A 10,522-nucleotide genomic window follows, 5' to 3' on the forward strand; every position below is an offset into this window, starting at 1 on the left:
TTTTAAATAAATATTTAGGTTTTTGTGTGATAAAAACAGAGTATCTAATAATTTTGTCGTCACTATTATAATAAAACACCTCTCACATATATGCATATGTATCAATATCTAAAGAAACAAAATATGAAAATTGTACAACGTGGTGGAAAGAGTTAATGACTATAAATATTATTCACTAAGTAAATACTTGACTAAGAAATTTATAATTATTTAGTGGCTTAGTTTACTGTAGGTATTACAATAGTACACATTATATAAACAAGGTATTTATCATGACAATATTATTTAAAAACTCCTGAGTGTTTATATTACAATAAGTAATAAATAATAGTTAATACACACGTATGTTAATTTTCGAAAGTGCACCGACAACCTAAATATTTGCTTGTCCTTGTAAAGCCCCACATTTACTGTAAACATACTATATATGTACATTTTGTATGCCTACCAACGGCATCTAGGGGTAAAGGATGGATGGATGATATGTTTGTGTGTTGTTATGATGTTATGAATGTACGTTCTGCAGCGTGTTTCGGGCGCGTCCCCCGGCGGCGGCGGCGGGGCGTGGCTGCAGTGCACGCACGTGGCGGAGGGACACGCGGGCGCCGCGCTCTCACTCGCGGCCACCACGCACCTCCTCTACAGCGGCGGCGTCGGTGCGTACACACTCTGCCTATATTGCACATTAGTTATCTTTACATGCAAGCTCTTTCCCATGAAAAGGAATGAACATGTAAATGTAGACAAAGAGAACGAGAAAAACCGCAAAAGATGCGTGCGTGCGATTTAGAGCGGGAAAGCCAGAAATTTCTCAAATTTAAATTCAAATTTTCAATAGCGCATACGATTGAAGTCATTTCATTTACTATTCCTTTAAAATTTTATTTTCATACTATAGATTTCATTTTACAAAACACTTTTAAGATTTCTAAATTAACAATTACTCAATAGTCAACAGTCCTCCATACTTCAATAATAATTAATTATTTAAAAAAGGTTCGCGCGCATTCCCGCGAACTGGCGGCGCGCAGTCTTTCTCATTCTATCCTGCGTGAAAGCCGGTTCCCTACATAATACGTGTACCATAAATGTATCTAATATGATATTCGTAAGGGTTATTACATATTGTTTAAACCTGTTGTGTGTACAGACCGCACGGTGCGCGGCTGGGACCTGGTGGCGGGCACGGAGGCGTGGCGCGGGTGGTGCGGGGGCGCCGTGTCCGCGCTGGCGGCGGCCGACGGTGCGGGGGGCGGAGGCGACGCGGGCGGCGCGGGGGGCGCGGGGGACGCGGGCGACGGCCGCGTGCTGCTGGCCGCAGCCGGTGCCGCCGTCAGACTCTTCGACACCCGCACCCGGGCGCCGCTCACAACGCTCTGGTACATATTCAAATACTTTCAATAGTCTTAGTAACAAACGAATTTTATTAATTTATACACGTGTAGGGGTGCCATGACTTCTTCATTCCGATATTATTTTTTATTTTTTTATAACTCGACTTTTATAAAAAACCTAACGTCATTTACATCCATGTAGGTACACCACCAAGAGCGTCACGTTATTATGCGACGCTAGTTGGTCTCTTATGATCTGTCATTCCTGTCGACTGAGATGTAATTCCTACTTACCCGTATTTCGGTTACTAAGCAAGCTGCTTAACGACAGAATTGATTGGAATTTTTTTAATACCTAAGTAGTTTTACGATCCTGGAGATTCCTTTTCAGCAAGTTAGCTATTAATTACTAGGTAATTTAGTTGGTATTGAGCCTATTTGCCATAAGCAGATGAATAAAATCAAATATTTACCGCATCAGGTCATCGGGAGCGACGGGCGCCTGCCCGGCGACCCGCGGCGTGGGCGGCGAGGTGGCAGTCACCGCGCTGGCTCTCGCTGGCCCGCACCGTCTTTATACCGCTGCCGGGGACAAGCTGCGACTGTGGGACCTTCGCATGTGAGTATACTACATTTGCACATGCCTACATTAAAGCTAACTTTTTGACGAATGCGACGAGTACAGCTGGCACTCCAAATCCTCGGAAACACTTATGGAATGGCTGGAGACCAGGAGTAACCTGCCATTCAGCTGGAGTCGAAATAAGTAAATAAAATAAAATATGCAGTTATGTACATAATTCCTTGAACAGGTTGGAGTGCATGTGCAAGGTGTGGTCTGGTCACGCGGCCGCCGTAATGTGCCTGGCGCTGGCCCCGGCCTCCACGGGAGACCTGGTCGCCACCGGCTCGAAGGACCATTACGTGAGGACGCTCGAGATGCAACCACAGGATACTGGTATATTAACTAAATATTTGAACTTGGACTTGTATTATTTTATTTATATTGAACTGTGGTTATGAGATTATGAATATCAAGTGTTTAAGTCACCGCATATACTATCGTATCGTATCTATAGTGACAAATAATTAGCGTACTCAAATATCGTAGTGGATCGTATAGATACATGTGTTTGGTGGTCCCGCAGGCGGGTGGGAGGCGGGCGCGGGCGGGCGGCGGCTGCTGCAGCCCCCGCACTACGACGGCGTGCAGGCGCTCGCGCTCGCCGGCGCCGCGCTCTACAGCGCCTCGCGCGACACCAGCATCAAGCGCTGGAGCCTCGCCGACGGCTCGCTCACGCACGTACGTACCGCGCATGTGCACGTCTAATTTAGTTGTTGTAGGAAGAAATTTAACACCACGTGTACGTTAAATGTGTGTTAGATTTTAAATCAATATTTGATTACCAGAAACGTCCCAAATAACATTATAAGGTCCCTTAAACCTCTACCTGGGTTACGAGTCCCGGAAATTGCTCGAGAGTTTCCGTCTCTACTACACAATAGACCCGGCGTTAAGAAGTTCGCTTCTCTATCACTCACTCATTAACACTCGGTGTCGGTATCGGTGTTGTATATAATCGCTTTTAGTTGAAACTCTGGTTGAGAACCGTGTTAGTCAACTCGAACCGAGTTTATCCGAAAGATTTAGTTTAGTCTCCTTCAGTAGCAAATTATAGCGCTAAGCACATCTAAAGAAATGTTCACCTCAAAAATAGGCTTTATTGCTTTTAAAATAGTAACGTTACTTGTGCAGACGATGATGAACGCTCACAAGGGATGGGTGACGGGCGTGTGCGTGGTGGGCGAGGGGGCGGAGGCGCCGCTGGCGAGCTGCGGCCGCGACGGCACGCTGCGGCTGTGGTCGGCCGCGCTGCGCCCCGCCGCGCCCCCCGCCTCCCTCCCCGACGCGCCGCACGCCCTGCGCGCGCACCCCGACCCGCGCCGCGCCGCGCTCTACACCGCCGGCAAGTGAGTACCGCCCATCACACGTGATACACTGCGGCTGTGGTCGGCCGCGCTGCGCCCCGCCGCGCCCCCCGCCTCCCTCCCCGACGCGCCGCACGCCCTGCGCGCGCACCCCGACCCGCGCCGCGCCGCGCTCTACACCGCCGGCAAGTGAGTACCGCCCATCACACGTGATACACTGCGGCTGTGGTCGGCCGCGCTGCGCCCCGCCGCGCCCCCCGCCTCCCTCCCCGACGCGCCGCACGCCCTGCGCGCGCACCCCGACCCGCGCCGCGCCGCGCTCTACACCGCCGGCAAGTGAGTACCGCCCATCACACGTGATACACTGCGGCTGTGGTCGGCCGCGCAGCGCTGTGAGTACCGCCTAACACGTATAATACGCTGCAGTTATGATTCGCCTCATCCTCAGCGCCGGTGCCCGAATAACCGCACGTACTTAGACCAAGACTACACCGCTGGTATGCGTGTACGGCTTCCGAGCCCTCCACTTACAGCATGTTGTGGCTGTGGTCCGCAGCGCACCACTCACCGCGTATGTACCCGAAGCGCGCCGCGCTCTATACCGCCGGCAAGTAAGTACCGCCCCCACGCCTCCCGTGCACCACCGCGCCGCACGCCCTTCGCACGCACTCCGACAACGGTCTAAGTGAGTATCGCTATGTACCTGCGCCCCTGAACACGTTCCTCGATCAGCGCCGCGACGTTCTCTACACAGCCGCCTAGTGGATACCTCCCACGAGCAGGTCACGCTACGAGACAGTCGAGAAACAATGGTAAAAAAAGCAGTGGTTAAAATGTAATGTATTTGTAGTTTCATATTTAAGTATTCTTAACACCTAGGATAGTTACAACTATTTCTGTGATAGAATCTATTTATAAAGAGAGTGTTACAGCGGCGGCGAGGTGCGTGCTTGGCGGCTACTCACCGAGCAATGAGCTCGGAACTAAGGACCTCTGGGAGTGAACGAGAGGTGCGAGGAACGTCCACCTGCAGGTGCATATCACGCCCACTCTCCGCCGCCCGCCACCCGCACCCCTCACCGCTCCCACGCTACACCCCCATATGGAAGACTTCATTGTTTAACATCGATATTACTCAGCTACTCACATTACAGAAGCTTACTTTATGTTAGAGCCTTCATACACAAGTCCTAGTTACATTGCTTTACGTTTATCCAATTATTTGGATTCGGAGCAGTATGATATCATCTACTTGTAACTATAAGCCGTCATATCGGCTTACACTCATTTTATGTATCACCGCATACCGCGCATACGCATATTATGTAGATTTGTTACAATACAAATCGTGGGCAAAGGCGCTTTTTCACTATACATTTCATAAAATTTCGTCGTCTCAATAATTTAAATAGGATTTAGAATTTAGTACTTTTCAGATTTAGTACACCTTAAGAAACTAATATTTGTAAATACTCACACAGCGCCATCTAGTTTCATACTAAGCTGTGCTTGTAGATACTAAACACAATAAATTACTTAATACATATTTTTTTGTTCGTTGAGACTCATTACGAGTTCAGACTAGCCTTTTTCGAATGTATATTAATGTTTAGATGTCAGATATACCTATCAAAGCTTAGCTTCTACCACGCTATATCATAAGGGTGTTTTCATATAAACGCACCGTGTGTGGCAGAACGCACGATGTCATGAAACTCTCGCTACACACACTGCGACACAATCGCTACTGTAAAAAATCCATAACATGAGCCGGTTCCCGTCCGTATCTGTGTTCGCCGTATCCTCGCCGTCGCCTGCACATACTAAGTGACGTTGCTTAGCTGACTTGTTCTTGTAGTAGCAAAATTGTCTAATATATAGGGTTATAAAGGTTGCCTATACCAACCCGAAAGCCAGTGATATTGTTATACTTCCGAGACAAATGAAAGCACTAATTAATTAATAGAAGTTTATTTTGTTGAAGCCACTAACACATATTGCAGTTATATTGAACTAGACGGGAAGAGTGAGTGAAGGATCTAACCACTCAAACTTTCTTGAGTCTATAGTCGTAATCTACAATTATTAATGTCATTGAACTATGTACTTTTGCAAAGAAATCTTGCGGAAAATCGAATAAAATAAAATCAGCTGAATCAACAAATTTTTAGCTGACATCAGCTGAGTTCATTTAGCTCATAGAACGATATTAGTTTTTAAGTTTTTCTATATTTTCACTCTATATTATGCTAAGATGAATATTTTTTTATTATTTTTATCATCTACTCGATCACATGATTATGATTCTATGTGGTATGAAATATGTTTTATTTTTAGTCCAATTTTTTCTTGGGAAATTTGGTTCGGATTCACGATTAACTGGTTTTTGGCTTGGTATGGCATTTATTACTGCCCAACCCTGTATATTAGCATGTAAGTCTATCTAACTTACTAACTGGACTTTTGTTATAGTTTTCACTAATGTAAATAATTATCATACTATAGGTACTGTTCCGTACCGGCCTTCGTCGTTGCTCGTAGTATTTTTGTGACTAACTCTTTTGTTAAAAGTATTTAATAACTAACCATCACTTTTTCATTGTTTGTATTATTTGTATCGTCTTGAATTGTTACTCATAATTTATGAAAATATATTATTAATTCTTGCTTATTTGTCATATTTTTGCATATAAATTTGTATTCATTTAATAAAATCTCTACATACGTATTTAATAGTGCAAGGGTTCAACACACTGTCTTAGTGTATGTCTGTGTTTATTAATGTACATTACAAAAACATGTTTTGTAGCAATTGCAGTGTAAAGCAATACTTTGATGTGTACAGCGACGGCCGCGTGCGGTGTTACCGCGTGGTGAAGCCGCGGTGACCGTCGCCCGCCGCGCCCCGCGCCCGCCCCCCGCGCCGCGCCTGGAGGTGACCGTCGCCCGCCGCGCCCCGCGCCCGCCCCCCGCGCCGCGCCTGGAGGTGACCGTCGCCCGCCGCGCCCCGCGCCCGCCCCCCCGCGCCGCGCCTGGAGGTGACCGTCGCCCGCCGCGCCCCGCGCCCCCCCCCCGCGCCGCGCCTGGAGGTGACCGTCGCCCGCCGCGCCCCGCGCCCGCCCCCCGCGCCGCGCCTGGAGGTGACCGTCGCCCGCCGCGCCCCGCGCCCGCCCCCCGCGCCGCGCCTGGAGGTGACCGTCGCCCGCCGCGCCCCGCGCCCGCCCCCCGCGCCGCGCCTGGAGGTGACCGTCGCCCGCCGCGCCCCGCGCCCGCCCCCCGCGCCGCGCCTGGAGGTGACCGTCGCCCGCCGCGCCCCGCGCCCGCCCCCCGCGCCGCGCCTGGAGGTGACCGTCGCCCGCCGCGCCCCGCGCCCGCCCCCCGCGCCGCGCCTGGAGGTGACCGTCGCCCGCCGCGCCCCGCGCCCGCCCCCGCGCCGCGCCTGGAGGTGACCGTCGCCCGCCGCGCCCCGCGCCCGCCCCCCGCGCCGCGCCTGGAGGTGACCGTCGCCCGCCGCGCCCCGCGCCCGCCCCCCGCGCCGCGCCTGGAGGTGACCGTCGCCCGCCGCGCCCCGCGCCCGCCCCCCGTGCCGCGCCTGGAGGTGACCTCAGCCCACTCGCTCGTCCACGTCCACCGACGACTCCTCAACATCGACCCACAGCTCCTCCGCAGCGATCGTCGACTCCTCCATAGCGATTGTCGACTCCTGGACATCGATCGTCGGCTCCTCCGCATCTATCGACGGGTCATTTGCGCTTATCGACGCCTCGTCGTCACTCGCCGTGGAAACGATACATGTATTTATCATTTCTGTTTTCGTAGTTGATTATTATTTCAATTCTCTTAAACAATCGAGAACACAATTAGAACGAGCCTCAATATGTATAAGGTAACGAACTAATTTTAAAACGACCATTTGTTGACAAAATTTGTGTCGTGGCCTGTTTGGAGGTACCTACCTGTACCTATATGTAAGGGGTATAAAAAGCTATATTATAATAATGATATTGATTTTTCTAACGTAAATTCACATTGTTATCCGATTTTAAAAAGGATTAAGGAACTGCAGCCGTTATAGTTCGATTAAGAACCACTGCTCTAAACTTAGATATGTAGAATCGGCTGCTTATATAGACGGTGAACAACATATTCAATTGTAGCAGTCGAGATCTTGTGTCCTGTGCATTACAAAAACATCACAAGCATACTTAGTACTCGAGGATTATCAACATAACTATTTTAGTAATGTAATAGCTACGATTGTAGACTGTGATAGATAAAGCTATATATCGAATGTTGTTGCGCATGTGTTGAATAGACATGTCAGTACTATTTACGTAACTATTTTAAAAGACGCAATAGTTTATTATCTAGATAACAAAAATTATAGTGTCTGCAGAGCCTTATTTCGTCAAAATTTAATCAAACACAACAGTTAACGAGTATGTCATCTACGCAAACCCTTATTATATGTATAATAGATTACAGTATATTAAACCATTGATTAATGTACGGGGCCATCCATAAATATTATGGGTCACCAAAATATGACATTTAGTGACAAAGTATGGGAGGCGTCATAAATCGTGATTTCGCAGTTTAAAATAGTATCGAAGTTTTAAAACACAGATTTGTAAAATTAAAGAAAAACTTCAGAATATTTAAAAAAAATATAATAATAACGTTACAAACCAGAAAAATTGTCATAATTTATGAATGGCTCCTAATTAGTTAACGCACTGTGTACTCGAATACATACATAAAATGTATGTAGGAACAAAATTGCAACAAATAATATTGCTCAATAACCTCTAAAATAATTGGAATATGAAGGATATTTATAAAAAGACATTGTAATGTGTAGTTTGTATCGCACGCTTAATATTGAAAATCGTGAATTTTCTTTGGGAAATCAACATTAACGTTAAAGAATAAAGTATTGATTTCCCAAAAATTTATTATTAAGCGTGCTATGTAGGTGCTAATTGAAATGTGGTAAATTTTTCATTTTTTTATTATTTTGACAAGAGAACTGATATAAATAAACATGCAATTATTCACAATTATCTTTATTAGGTATTTAAATGTTAATTTTATAATACAAAATGAAGTCTAATTAGAGTATGAAATTTAGTAATAAATTGTAGGATTGTATCCTATCATATTAGATAATAGTGGGGCCTAGAGGTCCCATTTCTCTCATTAAAGTAATAATTTTCAAGTATACTGCTAGATTTGTAACAATGGCCTTCATACAGATAATAAGTTTATATAAAAATAATCATAAAGTATATGTAGATGTAGACAGAGTAGGATATAGCTAGATAAAGACAGTACGTGCGTTGGCGGCTTTAATATAGATACGACTAAAGATTATACAATTAGTTAAAGCAACCGCCTCATTGCCAAACTGCATGCACAAATACTCGAAAGACTTTTTAAAATTAAATCATTAGAATTTTAATTCGGTAGCTAAATAAAAGAACGTAATCGTGGCAACATTTTGGTAGCATCTGATTTGTTAGGCCATCTAGAACTAAATAAAAGATTAGAGTGTATGATGTCTTGATGTATGAATTTGATGATTGTGTAAAATGTAAAAGCGTACACAATTACTATTATCATTAACATTCGCTTAGAAATTAATTATTAATACGCTCTGACCTATTGTCTGTCCATTAGTTTTGTGTCAATAGGCACTAAAAATGGTGTTATGGCATTGATTTAAAATATTTTTACAAAGACAATTTTAAAATTATTTATTAACAAATTATGACCAAACCTGTTAATTAAACATTTTAAAATCAAAATTAACCAATTAGTATAGAACTTTTTCATCAATTATGAAGACAAACTGTGATTAAGTGAATTAACTATATATTTTTATACATTCCTGAACTACGGGTAGATGCTATGACGTCGTAATTATGTAATCACATTTCTTAGTTGCATCAGAATTAGTACTCAAGGATTAAATATATTAACAATTTTTAAATCATACTAATGTCCAAATAATAGAATCTAGTATTAAAAATAGGCTTTAAATGTAGTCTATTTTACACGATTGATTAATAATTAAATATATTTCATTTATTTTAAATATTTTTATTATCATTTACTGTCAGTATTATTACAATTTTTTGTTTTATAGTTTACAATTGTTGTTTAAAGTATGATATCTAATGGAAACACAAACTATGAATTTAATTTATTTAGGATACTTTACGTAACTGTTCTATCTTCTGATCTCGATAAGTTGTCGGTTTATTTCACTTTATATTTAGTAGTATTTCTAGTTTTAATTATTCACTGACGCTTTCAAGGCTATGAGTAATGCTAGGAGCTTTATTAACCATACAAAATTATATAAAAATGTTATACTAAGCGAACATTAAAATAAAAACAATTAAGCATCTAAACGCACATTGTTTTTATTTTTGTGATCACCACTTGTAAGGAAGGCCTAGTACCTAGTCATGTAATGTCACGAGTGAGTTTTAGTATTATGAGTGTATATTGATGATTAATTATATATTGATTTAATTTTATGTTCTGTACCTGCTTGACTTTAACGTAACCGGAATTAAGTACGGCTCTGAAGGAAAATCTAGAAAGCAATAACATTGTCTGTTATTGCTATACTCTTATATATCTATAATAATATACAAAAATATATGTTTTTGAACAAAAGAGAATTGTTTGTAAGTATTCCGTTAAATAATTCCGCCGGTCCACTCTATCAATGTATTACAAATGTTTAGTTTAATTTAATAATTTCCGGTTACGTTGGTGAAACTTAGCTCTCTATTGTGTGCAGCGAATTAAAGAAATCGTAAGCTGTGTGACGGCGCCGTCGAAATCTGAAAATAATAAACATTTGTAAACATGTTTGATGTCAATCATTGCCAACCTAACTCTTACTTTTATCCACATTGCCAGAATGAAAAATTCTTGGTAACAAGAATGCCAACCGTAGAATTTTTATACAAATGCAAGATTTTAGGACTTCGGTACAGCGACATTTTCATTTTCGTGTAAGTTTGTATGACAATTGATCTACGAAAATCGATTGCAAGATTCTCGTACAGCTGAAATTATGTTAATAGAGAATTTTTTTTTTTTTATTTCTTCTGTGTTTTTAGTTTCGCAAACATGCTTGGTTTTATTTTCTCAGATTTCGACGGTGCTCTGTCCGCCTTTACAAGTCATATATTCATCAAATAACGTGTGCATTTTTTTATATTTTGTTTACAAATATTTCA

At 43.4% G+C, this 10,522-nt stretch overlaps 2 protein-coding genes across 2 annotated transcripts in view; both read left to right on the forward strand.

Moving 5' to 3' along the window:
- Nucleotides 1–3,456, forward strand: part of LOC131845951 (kinesin-like protein KIF21B) — a 68,118-nt gene extending 64,662 nt beyond the window's left edge. Inside the window, 6 exon segments of the mRNA XM_059195120.1 lie at nt 527–656; nt 1,151–1,379; nt 1,816–1,953; nt 2,147–2,292; nt 2,483–2,637; nt 3,091–3,456. Coding sequence (XP_059051103.1) covers nt 527–656; nt 1,151–1,379; nt 1,816–1,953; nt 2,147–2,292; nt 2,483–2,637; nt 3,091–3,456 — 1,164 coding nt within the window.
- A 1,895-nt stretch (nt 3,457–5,351) lies between these two features.
- Nucleotides 5,352–7,086, forward strand: LOC131845952 (basic proline-rich protein-like). The gene is made up of 2 exons (XM_059195121.1): nt 5,352–5,366; nt 6,109–7,086. Exons 1-2 carry the CDS (start codon nt 5,352–5,354, stop codon nt 7,084–7,086), a joined length of 993 nt encoding a protein of 330 aa, XP_059051104.1.
- Nucleotides 7,087–10,522: the final 3,436 nt, after the last annotated feature.

The sequence above is a fragment of the Achroia grisella genome, unplaced genomic scaffold (assembly GCF_030625045.1).
Source record: "Achroia grisella isolate CSIRO2021 unplaced genomic scaffold, CSIRO_AGI_Agris_v1 utg487, whole genome shotgun sequence".
In the NCBI taxonomy this organism is placed as follows: domain Eukaryota; kingdom Metazoa; phylum Arthropoda; class Insecta; order Lepidoptera; family Pyralidae; genus Achroia; species Achroia grisella.